We start from the raw sequence: 19,878 nt of genomic DNA on the forward strand, positions 1-19,878 counted from the left end.
TAAGCGCAAAAAGTTATGGGTTAGTTCAAGAGAGCCATCCATATCGACACTGAAACAAAATATTCATATCCATAAAGTTTTACTGTAGTTATGGTGAGATCAGCAAGATATAGATCATTACGAACGGCCAAAACAAAATGAAAGTGTTGCTGCAGATGTCTATCGACGTCAATTGATCGACTTAGATGTATCATTGCAACAAAAATACCAGCATTACCAGCATTATAACAGACTCAGCTTTATTCACTTACATGACAACACTGGGCGACACGTTGTAAAAGTTGTGAAGACATGAAAAGATTATCAGAATACATGTGAGCACCAAATAAATGTTATAAATTCCGTGGTAGTCTGATTCATTCATTACAATCTAGATGTTAAATCACAAGCAGAATTTCCTAAATTTTTTTTCTAGTCATTTGAATACAAACGCAGCTTTCCTATTTTACAGTTCTCAGAAAACAAAGTGTAGTTTCATTGGGCCTGTTCATTATTACTAATTATATTCTTGATATAAAAAGTCCATTTCAGACCACTGAATATATTAATAAAATAAATAGAATTATAAGGAACTTACATATTAACACTACCTAATCCAAAATGGAGTAATAACTTCATTCACAAACTATTAGCGCCAACAAGAACTAAAGTAACTTAAAAGTGTTATCTAGCTTATATAAAGTGTTCCGACAATTCGTGTTTTCCTATACATATATTATTGTATCTAAATTCCAACTTGTGAAATATGGTAATAACAGTTTATGCAGTTGGTACTGAATTATGTTAAAGTTTAACCTTTCGTGGTCTAAGCCAAGTCTAATTTGAATATAAGGTCTTGCCAACTTAAACACCGGGAACAATTTATGAATATGACATTTATTTAATGGTACTAGTAGTAATTATTAGAAAACAATTCAGTTAATCGGAATATGTCTAATGATTGAAGAAAGCAGCATGTACTTTAATCCATCTTTTGCTCTATCAGCCAATAAAACGTATATTGTTTATAAAACACGTTTTTGTTGTCAACCCTTTCTTATCACTGAACCTTACATTTAATGGCTTATAGTAGTATCAAAGTATGTCTTTAGTACCAAACGGAAAAAATGGTATCCTTTTTGAAGAGTTTTCTAAATCCTATTCTTTTTAGCATATACATTTTTAATTGAAAGATAAGTGACATAATTGATAGTTGTAAAACCTTGATACATACACAGCATGAAGGAGCTTCAGTTTCGTTATTTTAGAGTCACCTACGAGTTGCTAAAGTAACTGATGAAGGAAAATAAAGAAAGAAAATTGAATTTTGCAAATCAACAATAATCTTACCCCATGTCCATGCGTCTTGATGATTGCTCGACTTCACCACCTCAGACCACAATTCAGCTTTAAGGCTATCCAGATGGGACTTTGATGTTGGTAAAGACTGCCGTGTTGATGACCATTCCGTCACATCCTTATTGAATACCTAGAAAGTATTATTATATAACAAAATTAAGATACCTATAAATAATATTAGGTACTTGAAAATATTTTGATCAGTGATATTTATTGGTGAAAATACGAACTATTAATGTAAACAACTATTAAACAACTTAATCCAACGATTAAATTCGATGGTTTTGATACGGTTCCATATAAAATAATAGTTTGCAATTTGTACGAGGGGTAATCAAATATAAACGCATTCACTGATCGTTAGTCACTATCAGCTTTCATTGGGTAAACATTTTATGATGATGCGTTGTGCAACAGATGAAAGTATATCGCGCTCAGTCATGGCTGTACTGCGGAACGAGCACAGCTACTATCCACACAGGTTTCCCCCCTCCTCATAAACAACAGAACACTCGAGCATCGAATCCTCTAAATCGGAATTACGTGCTAAGCTAAATAGTAAAATTATATTTATGTTTGATTTCCCCTCGTATTATTCAGTTATTCAATGTATACAGACACTAATCAAAAAACACTCAAAATTGTATATTCAATATTCATAGCTCTTGTTGTTTGATTTGAACAAATCTGCTGACGAAGCCCATCAAACACTTTTAGAAACTTATAGTGATACTTTTGCGTCATATCCGAATTTTCAGTTTTGGTTTCAATTACTTAAAAATAGCGATTTTGATGACAATGACAAAGAATAGTCTGGAAAACCAAAAATACTATAAATTACAAAATATAATGGACGAAAACTCAGCTGAAACTGTTCTAGAAGTTTCAGATAGCTTAGCAGTTTGTGAATTAGATGTGAGAAAGATCCAAAAAGAGAGAAAATGGCTACCACATGAATTGATAAGCAAGGTGTACTCTATAAACTGAATGAAATTGTTATGGCAGATATCTATCGATGTCAAGTAAACAAATTGAATGACGTATTGTTGCAAGAAAGACCAGCCATAACGAATAGTAGACGTAGAATCATGTTCTTGTATGACATATATGGTATGGATGAGCTGTGATTGCAATGCCCATCGTAATCACAAGGCATAGCGTCTTCTGATTAATACTTTTTCAGTGGGTTGGCTTGGCTAGTACACGGCTTTCAAACGTTGAAAAAAGAAGTACCAACATCGTTCCTTCGATACAGTATCGCCATATTGCCAGAAAAATGGGAGAAAGTTTTCTGTCTAGTTTTGATTAATATATATTGTACCAATTTTTCTCAATAAATTTCTTTTTAAAGCGATATAATACTCAAAATATTTGCTTGAACCTAATATAGATAATGCAGAAATATTAATATTTATGGTGTAATAAGTAAACAAAAATATCTCGAATATAATTCTTCATTGGGTTTAATTAAAACAACGTCAACACTCCAGTACTGTGCATAATTTGAGAATGATAAAAGTAGAAAATTGACATAAAGAAATAATTAATTCAGAACGACTTACTTGTTTTGCTTTACTATCCTCCAACCAGTAGGCATCCTCTAATCTTGCCACGCCCACGCTGAGCAACCTCTGCAAATGTCCCTGCAACCCATGCCTGGCCAACCACTGTCGTAGCACCAGTCGTTGTTGCAGAGCAGCTGCAGCTTCTCGTAAACGTTGCTCGTCTAATGCTGGTAATTCAGGAAGTTCCTCAGGTTGAGTAAACAGTGAAATACCTGAAAATAAAAACATACATGCAGTACTAAAAGAAATGTTACCGGCTATAAAGCTTCTAGATATAAATACATCTCTTATAAATATTTACAATAACTCATCGTGATTTAAATAATTAAAATTTTATGAGTTCATACTTATATTGAGTAAAAAATCACGGATCATGTAATGCTGAACAAAATGGGAAAACTGAAGAAAGAGATATTCTATTTTCCACTTTACTGTAAAAGGCCAAAAGTTTCTCGATATAAACAGCTGCCATTCACAGATATTGACAGTATTGCTGTAATCATGATTTTGAAAAACCAATAAAGCTATTTCTCGCCTATGCCAGATACCTTAGTTTTTATCCAGAAAATAATAATGGTTGGCATTTAATAGAGAAATAGAGAGGTCATAGCTGTTAGGCATACATCCTAAATATATTTTTAGCAATATTTACAACCGATTTTCACAAATTTTTAATTCATATATATTAGGTGTAAGGAATCTGCTATTAGGGGCTATATTTTATTGAGTTAAAGACTAAATAATATACTTGTACAACATTTTGTAGCGGATTTACTTTGAAAATATCTCTATATTGAGCATGTATGTGTCGCAATTTAGTCAGAAGTTATTGTGACAAGATATATGCTGAGCAACATCGAGAAATAAAGTGTTGAAGCATTTCTCTCCACCGAAATACCCAGAGAACTAAGCAGCAGAAAGGATGCCTTGATTCAACCTTCTGAGTTGCCATCAACATTAATGAAATATATTTAAAATTCTAATCAGATAAACTATTGCTTTGCCTATACAGTAACAAATTATCCAAAGAAGGAACGTCACACATATCCAATACAGCAACAAAATAGTGTTTAAATCTTTAATCAAACGGTCATTCATGTCTGAATTTATCACCAAGGTTTGTACTATGACAATGGTAAACACACGGATAAAATAATATCAAAGATTAAACATTACTGAATGGATACTGATCGCAATATCAGTTCAATAAAGTCAATATTAGTGTTGGGAACAATCGACTGATATCGACTATCGACTGTTCAGTAATTGACTACTTTTTACTATCGACTATTTCAGTCGCTATTTTTGGTTCGACTCTTTTTACTAGTAACTGTTTTCAGTCGCTATTTTCGGTCCGACTGATTGTATTACTATTTACTATCGACTGTTTCAGTCGTTTACTTTTAGTTACTATTTTCGGTTCTACTAGTTCATTCGACTGATTTTTAACGTTCTGGCCTTCCGTCCTAGTCACGACCTTGAAAGTAATGCGCCGAATTTATGCTTATATAGATTTATATGTATTATATGTGATTTTATGTTTTTTTGTAGTTTGCTTGTGTATAACTATATATTGTAAATTAATATAGCAGCATTTTGGAACGCTGATTTTCGAGGGCAAAAAAATTAAATTGTAAATGATAAATAGTAAGATACTTTTGACTGGCATAATAGGTAATACTTTGGACTGGTATAATAGGTAATACTTTTTTGATAAACTTTCACGATTTTTGTCCAAGCCTCTTGTTTGTCGAAACTTTTTTCCTAAAATCTTCAAAACTAAAATTAGGTTCTAACGGTTTCAGAAATTGCATAGATCCAAAAGATTTGAAGAGTTTTTTACAGTAGCAGTTGTTAAATTTCTTTTAAAAATATTAACGATAAAGAGGTGAATAAAGTATATTAAATATTTGTAATAAATACATTTTCTGATAGGAAATCTCTACTTTCATATTTTTTTGGCTATTAAGAAGAGCACCACAGTTTTTATTTGTTAACGAATGGACTACCTTAACAGAATGTGTTCAACTTTTAAAACCCATTGAAATAATGACCACCGAGTTATCTGGTGAAAGATATCCCAACAATGTCTTTAATTATACCGTTAATAAGAGGACTGCAACATTCCATCAAATCCAGGATTTTAATAAGTGAATGGGGAAAAAATTATAAAATTGTCTATTAGATGTCATCAATAAAAGACTGGCAATTTTAGAAATGAATACGATATGCGGGAAATCCACATCTTTAGATCCTTGATTTAAAAAAGCAGGATTTGTTATTGTAAATAATGCTGAGGCGATACAAAAAGTTATCACAAAAGAGGTATCTTCCATTCTAACTTCAAAAAATACAAATATTGTTCCACAATTCGAAATTCAAGACAAAACTATTGACCAAGGATGTATTGACATCTGGAGATATTTTGATAAAAAAATGGTTAGAATGAAAGAAGTAATTACTCAAAACCCATTGGATTTTTAGCAAACCCATAAAATGAAACTACCTGAATTATATCAGTTACAAATAAAATATTCCTCTATACCCGCAATATCTGTCCCCTGGGGGCGAGTTTTTTCAAAATCTGGGCAAATAACGATCGAAGAAACTGCCTTGAAGAAAAGTTGAACACGATAATATTCACAGTAATTTAAAAATATTTCTGTTCAAAAATAAATAAAATTTTTATTTAAAAAGGGTCTGGTAGTTATTGGACGCCCATTTTTAGGTTCATCATGGATTAGATTTTTCAATGATTAGGTATACGTTTACATTTTATTTAGTAGTTATGGTTACTGAAAATCATTAGTTCTTAGGTTTTATTTAAGTTATATTGTACTATTTATATTTATTATGCTATGTTATTTAAAATAGCAATTAATATATTAAAACACGATAAAACATTTGTGGTGTTATTATTCCATTCCTTTTTACACATCCCAAGAACATTCAGTATAAAAGTAATTCTTTAAAATTATATTATTTATTACATGATAATAGAAATTAGTTTTTTTTTTCTTTTTTAAAGTTATCACGGAATGAATATATATACATCTCTGTCTCGCTTATACTTACCTTTGCGGAATATAAAGACATTTAAAATTAACTGCTCCAAGCATTTATCTCCGTCCTTTCCTATCTCACATTTTATACAGACAAGAATTCGTACATCTTCGTCTGACATCACGAATGGAAAAAAACAGTCGAACCATGCATTTGACTAAAAATAGCAATAACTAGTAATTTCAGTCGCTAGTTTTTTGACTATCGACTGTTTCGACTGTTTTGCGACTATCGACTGTTTCGACTGTTTTCAGTCGATAGTTCCCAACGTTAGTCAATATCAGGTCAAGGTGTTAACCACTCCACAACGCTATTTTGAGAGAAAACATACATATAAACTATATTGCATACCATCCTCTCAGGTTTTTAACATTTTTCGACGAATCATGAAAAATCTTGTCGACTTAAAATATAAAATGTTATTTTAGTAATATTTTTAAATTCATTTTTTTAAATTTAATTTGAAATAAACTATTTCTTTATTTAAAACATGCTACTAATTAATTTTAAACTGTTATAAACCACACTTAAAGGTAAATTCAAGATTATCAGATTAAATCTATAGATTAAATTATTAGATTACATTTATCATTCAGTGTTTTATTGCCCCATCTGTATTTTTCCGCATACGCTTTCTTAGATACTAAACCCTAAACCCTAAAACTCTAAACTTAATTGATTGAACGGATATATCTTACTCTAACACCTGACTGAAAATATATAATATGTTATGGACCAGAAGAATGATCTGATTTTTTAAATTGTATCTCAGAATTTCCCAGAATGATGAATATTCTTGAAATAACTTTTTATGAATAATATAAAATAAACAAAATAATGATTTTTATCCATATTCATTGTATGACCTTCAAAGTAACCCTTTTCCGAAATAAAATAGTTGTTCTAATCGATTATTTTAGTTTTTTAATGTTTTTTTTTTAATAAAAACGAGTAATTTTAGGTTTCAGCTCAGCTTGAGGGCGTAATTCTAACGTTAGCTGAATAAATTACATGCTAAATTAGTACGCTCATGTTTCATCACCAGTAACATTTAACGGATACCTCCCAGATACTTTTTTTCTTTTTATTAAAGTGTCCTTTTTACTAACGATGGTTTCTCTGGACTGTACGTACAGTTTTAACGTGGGCTCCGAACCACGGTCCTCGACATTAAGCCTACCGGCTTACGAGTAACTAACTTTTAATGACAATTGAATTTGTATTTTAACAATCATAAACATAAATTTAGGACCATGCCCCAGCAGAATTCGAACCCGCGACTATCGCAATAGCAGGAGGACTGCGTCAGCCAAGCCGGCTGTGACTAGTAATAAGTAACAAAATCGAGCAATGAAAATAAAATAAATGACAGATGGCAGACGTTCAATCGTCGCTCAATGACAAAATATACAGCAACCTCTTTGAAAAACTACATATTTGGAAGTTTAAGTAAATAGTGACCATGACATACTAGTAAACTTTGTCTCATTGGCCTTAACACGTTTTCAAATACTGCGAGCTATCAACAAGGAATATTATTTCAGTGTTATATGCGTCGTTTATATGAAGCTATTGGTCTCAACAGGTTAGAATGATGGGTCAATAACTCTTCCTCGTTGGACGTTATTAACTACTTCAAGGGTGTCATCTTAATTGAGAAGATTAGAACTGAACTGAAGGCTTTAACTGTTTCGAAGAGTGGAAAATATGTTAATGCGCATGGTATTGAAGAATACACTTGGAAGTGTTACCATCAGATGGTTGCGTGTATTTTGATCCTCGATACATAATGGTGAAAATATTAAATCTCAATGTCATTGAATTAATACAATATTATACTCATGAATCATGGAAATTAATTTACATCCTAATCATGGAAATTATATTTTTGACAATCTTTAATTTCGTTGTTGGATTTGAAGAGGAATGCTGCCGAAGGCCATCAAAAAGTTTTAATTAACATATAAAAGAATGGCCTGCAGTACCATAAAAACTCGAAGAAAATAAATTGCAAGATTTATTGGATAAGAACGCAGACTCAAACTATCAAAGAACTTTCAGGAAGGAATTCATTAATCAACTATTTCCTGACTTTTACATGCCATGGAAAAGATCCAAAAGGAAGACAAGTAACTACCACAAAAATTGGCTGAAAATACTAATTTGAACTATTCCAACATCACGAGTAACCGGCACAAAGTAATCCTCTTGCGTAACAACATTAGACTGCACAAGTTGACATAGTTGTAAAGAGTTATGAAGGACCCACCATTGTAGCTCGAATGGGAAGTTCTGTCGCAATCAGCCTACTCACTAGATATTGTTAAATCTCATAACTCATTTGATCAGATAGATGCAGCATGGCTTGGCTGCACACGGTTTCAAAGTGCTGAAAAAGTGCGAAAATCGACTGAAAATGAAAAATGGCCAAACCAACATTGTTCTACCGACATGATATCGCTGTGTTACCAGAGAGATGATAAAAAGTTGTAGAACATTATGGAAAATAATTTCATTAATATAACAGGTCAATTGAAAAGTCCCCAGCCTGACACATAGATGGCGCTACTACAAAATGGATAAAAAGAAATTTCGCGTGTTAATAAAATATTGCTTTTTCAAGAGAAAAAATACAGTTGAAGCAAAAACTTAGCCCAATGCCCAGTTTCCGTACACTGCCGCAGGAAAATCAACCATCAAGGATTGGTATGCTAAGTTTAGACGTGGTGAAATGAGCGCCGAAGACGGTAAACGCAGTGGACGCCCAAAAGAGGTTGTTACTGACGAAAACATTTGAAAAATCTACAAAATGATTTTAAATGACCGTAAATTGAAATTGAATGAAATATCAGACACTCTACAGATATCAACTGAACGTGTACATCATATCATTCACGAATATTTGGGTATGAGAAAGCTCTGTGCAAAGCGTGGGAAAACGCAACACTGGGCTGGCAAGATTATGGCGTCTGTATTTTGGGATGCGCATGGAATAATTTGCATTGACTACCTTGAAAAAGGAAGGACCATCAATAACGACTATTACATAGCGTTATAGGACCGCTTGAAGGACGAAATCGCCAAAAAACGGCCGCATTTGAAGAAAAAGAAAGTGCTGTTTCACCAACACAATGCATCGTGTCACAAGTTAGTGAAAACGATGGCAAAAATCTATGAATTGGGCTTCAAATTGCTTCCTCATTCACTGTATTCTTCAGATCTGGCATTGGGAAAACATTTTCGTCGAATGAAGAGGCCTATTTTGAATTAAAAGACAAATCGTACTAAAAATGGTATCGAAATGTTGGAGGGTCGCCATAATCAGTATATCACCCCTGAAGAGAATTATGTTGAATAAAAAAAACTAATTTTGTCAAAAAAATGTGTTTTACTATGGTAGAAAAAAAACTTCACGAGCCCCTTCCAACATAATCTGAATCGTAAAATCAAATTCGATTTTTCTTGAATCGTTTAATAATTCAGCGTGTATAATAGAAAAAAGTATTAGGCCTAGAAAATTTGACGCAGCAACTTTCATAAATAATTCAAACTAATTGGAAATCAATAATGCCAACATTACAAAAACCTAACGGACACGTCCGAATCGAATTCCGATTTTATGGATGTTCGTTTCCGCCGATGCCAATAACTAATTAATCACAGTTGTTCTACCAATCGTAGACCAGTAATTGAAAAGAAATGCATAATTAATACCACAAGGATAATAACAAGGTTAGCAGGCCAGTTTATATGGAGAAATTTGATTTACTTCCAGTAGAAATGTCGATATCTCGTAAAATAATAAAATATTTAATAATGCCGTTGTTCCACCAATTTCAGTACATAACTTAAACTATAATTTTCAGGTGAAAATATGGTATATTCAAACATTTTAATTCGTATTAGATATAAATTGAGAGTAAATAATTAAAATTATTATTTATTTCAATTCGTTTAAATAACATAATATAGGATGATATTCGTAGCATTTTACTAAAGATAGGAAGGCTATAAAATATTCCTACTAATAGTATATTCTTCACAAAACTACTGTTAATAATTAATAGCAACATTCATAGAATATCGAGGAGTAGTTTTTTAAAATTATATTTAGACAAATTAGTCATCACACCCGTTGCATTTTAAAACCTTGTATTAAACACGTAAGTTGTCTTATCAACCACGAGCAAATGCCGCCTGGCATTGTAGGAGAGACGTTTTTGATTTGTGATCTTTTGCTTCGAACATAAAAAGACAGAAATTTTTGTTAAATCCAACAAAAGACAACATCTAAAAACTGTTATTTGGTGAAATAAAAAAACTGTGATCTATTATAACCAAATAAAACCATAGTAGGGAAATACTATGAAAGCCACCATAATGTATTTGGAACACTCAAATGGTAAGATCTACCTTATCTACCGTGTAATGCAAGTGTTGCTTCGACCTATTATCACTTATTCCGATAATGTATATTAAAACATGTTTAACTTCCCACTAGCTTCAAAAGACGACACATGTTTGCTCTACATGGAATTTTAAGAAACTGTTAGAAAGGGTAAAGCGTAGTAACCAATAATAGATAATACCTTGATTAATTTGTTCAATCGTTTCATCTTGATATAAATATATTAGTGCCCAACTATCAAACGAATCTAAATAATGTGTAACCGTAATACGATAACTTAATAAAACAGAACACATTATCTACAAAAAAGACATGAAATTCGTTCCAATAGAGAGATAATACTGGAAAGTGTTAAACCCACTCAAAAGCTATAAAAATAATTACAAAATGTGTAAAAGCTATTCTAAAATGTCCATGTATAATTATATAACATGCAATATAAATCAATGGTAGGATAATAATATTTCCTTGAACAGAGCATAAAAGTACATTTCTCTAGCCTGGCAAAATTCATTCGAACACTCGCATAACTTAAGGGAACTTTTAATTATCAACAAATACTTTAAAAAATGCGTGTTCATGTAGACACTATTAATCAAAGGAATATTAAATGATAGTATATTTAAGTCGGAACCATTTAATAGTACAGAAGATATATTCAAGAAAATCAGTCGCTATCGAAATCATATCTCCGTAGCGCCACAGCAATTTCCTTCAGACTTAAACAGTAATCAATCACAAAATAATTCATCACTCGCTTAATGATATCAGATAAGAAAATTGTAGTATGATTTATTGTATTAATATTATGGAATTTAAATCAGTTGACATAAGTTATGCTAAATCTCATTATATACCATTAACTATTAAGGGCTTTATGATCAGCGATACCTATTGGTGAAAATGCACAGTATCGATGTAAATAACTATTAAACAATCTAACCTAATTATTAAATTCGATAATTTCAATATTTTTCTACATTAAATAACAGTTTTCCATTTAGCATTGTTAAATTATTCATTGTATATAGACTCTAATTATATAACGTTAACACTTCATTTTCAACATTTATTACTATTGTAATTCCTCATGCCAGAGCTCATGAAATATCTGTGGAAACTTTTGGTGATGCTGCTCCACCATATACTAAATATAGACCTTTTAAGGATTTAAAAGTGGTGATTTTGCTGTCAATGACAAAATAATGGGTTGGAGAGTCAAAACGAAAAAAATTAATTGCAAAATGTATCAAGAGCTTAAAGGTAATGAACCAACTATTTCCAAATGGTTATATGTGTTGAAAAAGCTCCAAAAAATTTGAAACTACAAAAAATAGCTACCACATGAATCGATTGAAACGCTATTCGAACAATTTCAACATCGCGGATCCTTATTTGCCAAACAAAAAAAAGATAGATTATTATGGCATACTGGTGATAAGAGGTGCATCTACAACGACAACTCCAAGTGCAAAAAGTCATAGATTAGTTCAGGATCGACGCGGAAGCCGAATATTAATGGCCATAAAGTTTTTCTTTATATGTGGTAGGCCAGTAAGATCTACGGCATTACGAGCTGCTAAAACGGATTTAGCTGATCAAACTGCATATGTCCACCGATGTCAATTGAATAGTGTATTGTTGCAAAAAAGATCAGCAACAGTGACTAACAGACGCAAAATCACCCTTTTATATGACAACGCTAGGCCACACGTTGCAAGAGTTGTGAAGCATGCCCAAATGAGAATTCAGCATAGCTCGACTGGCACTCGAAAAGCTGCGAAAATGAATGGATGATTGGATTGATACCAAACCAATATTGATTTATTGATATGGTATCGTCAGGTTGCAAGATTAAAATATTTTCAATATTTTTGAGATCTTTTTAACATGAAAAAAATGTCATAATACATGGTACCTAACACATCCAAATGTCCACTTCCTTACACTTCCTTACAAAATGCTTTTATAGGAATCTGTCAAATCGGCAACAATATTTTAAAAAATGCCTTCTTCAGTCAACTGTTTAAGTAACTGGACAATAAATGTATTATAACAGATTATAAATGAATTTTTTTTATTTTATAATTATTTGAATGATCTTAATGGTCTTGTGATCAAACACTCTGTAATTTTTAAGACAGTGACAATATATTGTAATCCATATCGAAATGGTATATTATAATGGAATACCACAAGGGACGAAAATTGAATTTTCGGCCCTGCTCGGCTTCACCTCGGGAACCATGAGGAGCAGGGACGAGATTTCAACTTTTGGCTCGTGTGGTGTATCCGATTTTTTTTTTTCATAGCCGGTCGGAAATACGTACTTTCGATCGAGGTATGAAAAAAGATTATTATTTTGTTATATTATATTAATTTTTTATCCTATTTTATTTAATTGCATTAAAGTTACAATTTAGTTATTTTTGTTTTGTAATAATCAATAACTGATTCTACAAGGGCTGCTTTATATGTCTGGGCTTGGCAACAGTAAGTATTATCAGATGCCATGTGATGTTTTCATTGGAAACTTTTTTGACTAAATTTATTACCATACCACATTTTGTAATTTGTGCGCCATTTGCATCGTGTACAGTAAGTTTATCTCTGGCAAAAATGGCTGATTTATATAAAAAAACACTGCAGTACTGCCAAAGTGTGTTGTTGATCCAGAATATATGCTTGCTGTACGTAATGTTAAATTATTACAAAATTAATGCAATAACGTTATGTGATATACCATAGAATTGAAGCATCATTGGGCGTTAATCATGACAAGCATCAGTAATATATTCAATAAATCAAATGATTGTGGATAGTAAAAGAATATTTGTCTAACCTGACAAATATGACTCTCAAAACTCGCTCAAAAAATGACGCGAAAAGTAACGACTGCTGTACGGAAATCTGCAAAAAAATACGTTCAAAGGTTATGTGTAACATGTACAGAGATAAATAATTATGTACATATGCCATTGAGCTTGAAACAAAACTGAAATCGACTGCATGCAGGTGGTAAGGCGAGCCATGCAGTTGATGCATTCAAAATGTGTAATTTGAAGTAACTTCAATCAGAATCGAATAAAACTCCAAAAAAGTGCATTGATTCTTACGGAAAATATTTTCAAAAGCAATAAATTCATTTGATGTTCAAATGCCTTTGATACTACTTTTAATAATAAAATTCAAAAGAAAATAATTATTTATCCACCCCAAAAAATAAATTGATAACTAACTCGGTTAATTTAAAGATTCCTTCACCAAGACTTTCAAGTAAAAGAAATATTTATATAAGGCAAGTCTATATAAAATATATGTCTGCGTCGTAATAAACAAATGAACACAGCGTATAAAATATACTTGGCATCCCAACACGAAATAAAAAAAAATCAATGACTGAAATGTAGGACATGTTACATAGCAAAAAGAAATGATAGCAAGTGACCTAAAATAATCAATAAGCGTATAATACAAACAGAAACATACACAAAAGGAAATGAGCGGAGAATAAAATTAGAATCAGTCTCTATCCAGCGCAATAAATCATAATAAACTAAACTAAGAAATTATTCGCTTTACTTACCAGAAGAAACGCTGTCTGATGGACGCATACTCATGCCAATTGAGCAAATTTCGTTTTCCTCGTCGAATAGATTGGACATTTTAAACACGATAGAATTTAAAAGTTTTAACGAACGTATATATTTATTAATCCTATGTTATCCTATATGGAGTCCGGCTATTATTAAATAGTATCATGTGCAACAGTTAAAATCAATAAAAATAATATTGTTATTTTAATATACAGGGTGGTTCTACATATATATCAGTAAGCATAACGTTAAAATTACTGACTTCAAATACATTTTACGATCGGTTAAATATACTAAATCTGTAAATTAATTGTTAAGAAATGAAAATAGATAGCGTAATTTAATTTACCGTACTTACTAAATAGTTCTAAATAGTTTCACTGTTCCTTAAAATAATATATTATAATTTCCTGTTAAATACAAAGGAAACTAACGCTGCACATTTACTGATAAGATTTCGATACAGTCCGAAAGAGCTTGAAGATGATGATAAAAACTATCAATGAAGCAAAGGCATTCCAAAGCAAAAGGAATTATTTAACAGTGAGAACAAAAATATCTTCCATCAAAAAACCAATACCAAAAATATAGAAAAAAGCTTGCAACTCTTCGTTAACCCGACTCCAGATCGGCCAATCCAGGCGAAGACGTTAAGATCTGCTTAAAGGAAACCGTACGGTCATGTGCAGATAAACTGCATGAAACTCTATGATATGATAATAATCAAGCAGTTCGCATAATGTTCGTTTTCTTTGTAGAAAGTGGTATATCTAACCAGCGATCAAACTGCATATTAGTGTAGTTTATATGTTAATAATAATATTCTAAATCTCGACATATTTAATATTTCAAATATAAGACGAATAATAAAATATCCTAGTATTTGATATAAAACGTTAACCCTAAGATCAAATAGGCTTTATTTTTCAAGATAGCTTGAATGATTTATATGGTCAATAACCTTTTTTGGATTTGCGCCAGATCAGCCAATACTTTTGATATAGTTTATCCAAGTCTTTTCCAGGTTGCTCTCATTAAGTTAGTATATGCTTCTTTCAGATGGTTTCACTGGTGGGCATGTTCTTCTACGCGGAGTAACTGTTACATGGGTAGATTTTGATTTATTTGCTATTATTCGACGTGTTTTCAAGTACAATTGATCTTTAGTGAGTTGTGTTTGGAGGTTCTTTGATGTTTTGGGTAACTGCGTAGTCATGAAACAACCGTATCGTCTACATATATGACACGTGAGTGATTTTCATGGCAGTGATCTTTCTGGTCGGTATTTATCATTAATAACCTTATAGGCCGGTAGGAGATGACACCTTCTGGATTTTTTAATGATTTGAGAATCATAATTATTCGAACTATTTTTCAAACACCAGGATTTACTAATAGATAGATTGATTGCGTTAAATATGCTACAGGCTAATAAAGCTAGCATTGTAATTATATTTAGCCCATTTTATAAAACTTAAGTTTTATTTGTGTTACATGGGTAACTACTTGAAGCTATTCTTCAAATAGACTGACGGTTTCTACGGTTCTTCTCTCAGATTAGCAGTAGATACAAACGCAACTGTATATAAAAAGGTACATGCAATATACCACATGTTTTGCTGTTGTTGCCTTGTACCTGTTCAAGTCATTACCCATTTTTCATAATAGCCAATTATTCATATCTGTACTAATAGTTCCATAGTTTAGCATAGTTAAAGCTCTTTAATTTATTTTTGGGCGACTACATACTGTCACTTGGTTTCTAGTAAAACATGAAATGATGACAGATTAACGGGGAAGGATGTAGTTCCCAACTCAAAAGAATTTTTTGGAGTAATTTAAAAGCTCCGGTTGAATTTGGAAACATACCCTGTACAAGCGGAAACATGTTTTTACAATATCTGGTTAAGCACTATTACTGTTCTTTTAAAGATACCTGACATTTTGTCGAGGGTTCAATAAATTCAACGGGCCTACCTAGAGGACTGACAATCCTCATCAATCTTTAGCTGGTGCTCTGTATAGACGATAAAGACGTAACGTAGTAGAATAAAAGTGGGCAATATCCAGATATACAATCTACAAGATTTACAGTCTCTTACAAATCATCTTCAACCCATATATGTATCAAAAGTAGGTTATATGTTCTCAAAAACTATCATGTTACCAAATTCACACCGTTTAACACAATCTACAAGTTGAAGTAAATGTAAAGGTGGCATAGCTGTTTCCTCAAAATGGACTCAATAATTTAATACGAGATAATCAAAATGTATCAAAACAAGCATCGGAACTTTTAGCTTCAGGACTATAAGTCAACACTTCAAGACCAAGTCTCGTTACTACTGACGATGGGCCACAGGCATTCCTGTTCCTGAAAAGTCCGGGATAGATGGAGATACTAGAATTAAATCCATATGTTTGTTTTGTTAGCCCTAATCCTCAAAAGATGCGTGTATAAATTTGACAGCTGTCGGATCATTAGTTTGTGAGTTATGGCATTTTGAGTGAGGCAACTTTTATTATTGTGAAAAAAAAATGGATAAAGGAATTTCGCGTGTTGATAAAATATTGCCTTTTGAAGGCAAAAAATACAGTTGAAGCCAAAACTTGGCTTGATGCCCAGTTTCCGGACACTGCCCCAGGAAAATCAACAATCAAGGATTGGTATGCTAAGTTTAGACGTGGTGAAATGAGCACCGAAGACGGTGAACGCAGTGGACGCCCAAAAGAGGTTGTTACCGACGAAAATATTTAAAAAATCCACAAAATGATTTTGGATTACCGCAAATTGAAATTGAATGAAATAGCAGACGCTCTAAAGATATCAACTGAACGTGTACATCATATCATTCACGAATATTTGGGTATGAGAATATTGGGTATAAGCTCTGTGCAAAGTGAGTGCCACGCGAGCTCACTTTTGACCAAAAACAACGACGAGTTGATGATTCGGAGCAGTGTTTGAAGATGATCAAGCGTAATAAACCCGAGTTTTTGCGTCATTATGTGACAACGGATGAAACATGGCTCCATCATTTTACTCCGAAGTCGAATCGATAGTCCTCCGAGAGGACTGCACACGATGAACCCGCTACAAAGCGTGGGAAAACGTTCGGCTGGCAAGGCTATGGCGTCTGTATTTTGGGATGCGCATGGAATAATTTTCATTGACTACCTTGAAAAGGGAAAGCGACTATTACATAGCGTTATTGGACCGTTTGAAGGACGAAATCGCTGAAAAACAGCCGCATTCGAAGAACAAGAAAGTGCTGCTTCACCAAGATAATGCACCGTGTCACAAGTCAGTGAAAACGATGGCAAAAATCCATGAAATGGGCTTCGAATTGCTTCCTTATCGACCGTATTCTCCAGATCTGGCCCCCCAGCGACTATTTCCTGTTCTTAGATCTCAAAATAATGCTCGCTGGGATGAAATTTTAGTCAAATGAAGAGAGGATTGACGAAGCCTATTTTGAAGCAAAGGACAAATCGTACTACAAAAATGGTATAGAAAAGTTGGAGGCTCGCTATAATCAGTGTATCACCGTTGAAGGGAATTATGTTGAATAAAAAAAATTATTTTGGCAAAAAAAGTGTTTTACTATGGTAGGCAGGACTTTTAATTGACCTGTTACTGTTAAAATTATAATTCTTCTTTTTTATTTTAGCCGACAATATGCGCATTGATTGTCACATCTCACTACAATTTACTTAATTTTTGACATGATCTCAGAAATAATGCATACAGCATCAAGTATCTTTTATACCAACTAGAGTTTCTTAACCAGCCTGGTTAGTGGATTGACTGATATCATTTACGTTTTGGAGAATAACAATGGTAAACAACTACAAACATGAATTTGCAACCATGCTCCAACAGGGATTGAACCCGCGATTATCGCAATAGTAAGAGACCCGTTCATTCGCTTTAACTGGAATTATGAATACCATGATAAATAAGTATAATATTAAAATCTATAAGACATATTATAACAAATTAAATGTATAAAAATGATTGACATTAATGCCACTTTATTGAAGAATACACCAAAGCTTGGCGGAATATTAATCTAAACAGTTTAGAGTGATCCTTTTAATAACATAATAGGTCCTTTGGGATTATCTTCTGAGTATCCCGACCTATTAAAATATGTGTGTTTTGCTTTCCAACGCTAATTTATATTTTCCATCTACCCCACCCATTTATGAATTTTGCAAACACAATTACGAATATGACAAATTTAATCCTGACATACACGTCGTCTGCCCGTATTGCGATCTTTCCAGCTTTTGGGTTTAACTTTGACTATTTGGCTCGTTAAATTTTGGGACAATGATTTAGAACAAGCCCGAAAACCTAAAACTCGGAATATAAACCAAAGTGAATATTAGCACAGCTGTCACGGTTATGGTCCTGTTCTTCATATTTCTACATGTTCCTGTTAATTTTAATTACAGTCGGCAAATTAAATAATGAAATTAAAACGAATCTAAAACAACCTTATAGTTATGTTAATTTAATTTTTTTATAAAAATTATTTTAAGGAAAAGAAGTGATGGATTATTGAATCGACTACATGAACGATACTAGCTATCCAATCTCATTCTAATGTAAACGACACCTCTAGCTGCAAATACTTCACTTATCACACCTCAAACTAAACACAGACACAGCGATTTTTTGGAATAACCAAGGACATATCAGATCTCCCTCCAGAAAAAACGACCAAAGGAATGTAGTGAATTATTCCTGAGTTTCTATTGTACTTTTGTCTGCCAGTTCGTCTTTGGAGGACTTCAGCTTTAATGAACTGCGCTGTTTTTATTCAGATATTCGTTAGTGTTTAAGTGTCGGTAGTACCAGCTTCTGCCCAAATTCTACTAATCTAAGTTAAGAAATGTTTCTTTAACTTAACAATTTCCATATTTAATAGTTTACGGCTAGATAAAGCCTGACCAACTTCAATCAGCCATTTGTAGTTTACACCAGGAATTGCGATGACACAATCACAATGACACAAACTAGAGGTATCTCCAAAAGTAAATTTTCAAATTTCAACAATTTATAGCGCAACTCAATATCCACAATGTAACCATTCCGTGACCGGATAACGTTACGTACCTAGGGCTTCTCTTCGACCGACAGTTGTGTTGGAAATCCCAAATCCAGGAATGTTCTGGGATAGTACACCTGCCATCTCTTCTGCTCTCTAAAAACGCGTACGATCACCAGACTCCTAATCGCAATCAAATGCTTATTGTACAAGATGTTAATACGGTATGTTTTCCTCTACGAATTTAATGTCTACTTCAAGTTTGTGACGCCAAATCAATTGAAGCCGTTTCAACTTTTCCAAAGTAAGCTTATCAGGATAATTCTGGCTCCATGATTTGAGCATACATTATTTAGCAAATAAATTCGGATTTGGCGCATACGAACTATATAGCATAAAATAAACTATGGACAAGAATAAACTCTATTGTCTTCCTTTTTGTAATGGCGGTACGTCATTTTCGAGTCGATCCATACAGTCGATCGAGTGAAAACAACAAAAAAACCTAGAAAATTCAGTTTTTGTGCTACATAATTAAATTGTTGTGTTATTCTTGGTAGTTTAACATACATTGGTTTTTGAAATATGGAAGAACAAGGGTAAGTGCAGAATGTAAGGTTAAAGTTTTATATAGAAGTTATAAAATCCAAACAGCATCAATTTTCTTTATAGTGAGAATTTTAGATGTCAAATTGATAACAAACAATTTTCAATGACATTAAATAGGAATCAAAATATGCCAAAATGTTTCCCCGAAACAGCAAAAAATTTCAAAACAATAACAAGAACAGAGAAGAACATTAGAGTAATGTTTTGGAAGTAATCAATTCATTAACGAGTCCATCAAGAAT

The 19,878-nt window shown here is 32.6% G+C and overlaps 1 protein-coding gene across 4 annotated transcripts in view; it reads right to left on the minus strand.

Annotated features, from left to right (window-relative positions):
• LOC143190507 (apoptosis-resistant E3 ubiquitin protein ligase 1) overlaps positions 1-19,878 on the minus strand; it is an 84,604-nt gene that overhangs the window by 18,848 nt on the left and 45,878 nt on the right. For 2 of the 4 annotated variants that reach the window (XM_076394831.1, XM_076394832.1), the window contains exons 2-4: positions 13,961-14,116; positions 2,901-3,115; positions 1,330-1,468 (exon numbers count right to left, since the gene is read on the minus strand). In XM_076394831.1, coding sequence (XP_076250946.1) covers positions 1,330-1,468; positions 2,901-3,115; positions 13,961-14,039 — 433 coding nt within the window. In that variant the 5' untranslated portion in view covers positions 14,040-14,116. The remainder of the gene's footprint in view (positions 1-1,329; positions 1,469-2,900; positions 3,116-13,960; positions 14,117-19,878) is intronic. The other 2 variants (XM_076394833.1, XM_076394830.1) reach the window with 2 other exon arrangements.

This window comes from Rhynchophorus ferrugineus, unplaced genomic scaffold (genome assembly GCF_030347505.1).
Source record: "Rhynchophorus ferrugineus isolate W39M unplaced genomic scaffold, kcgeb_rfMv2 rfM2, whole genome shotgun sequence".
Classification (NCBI taxonomy): domain Eukaryota; kingdom Metazoa; phylum Arthropoda; class Insecta; order Coleoptera; family Curculionidae; genus Rhynchophorus; species Rhynchophorus ferrugineus.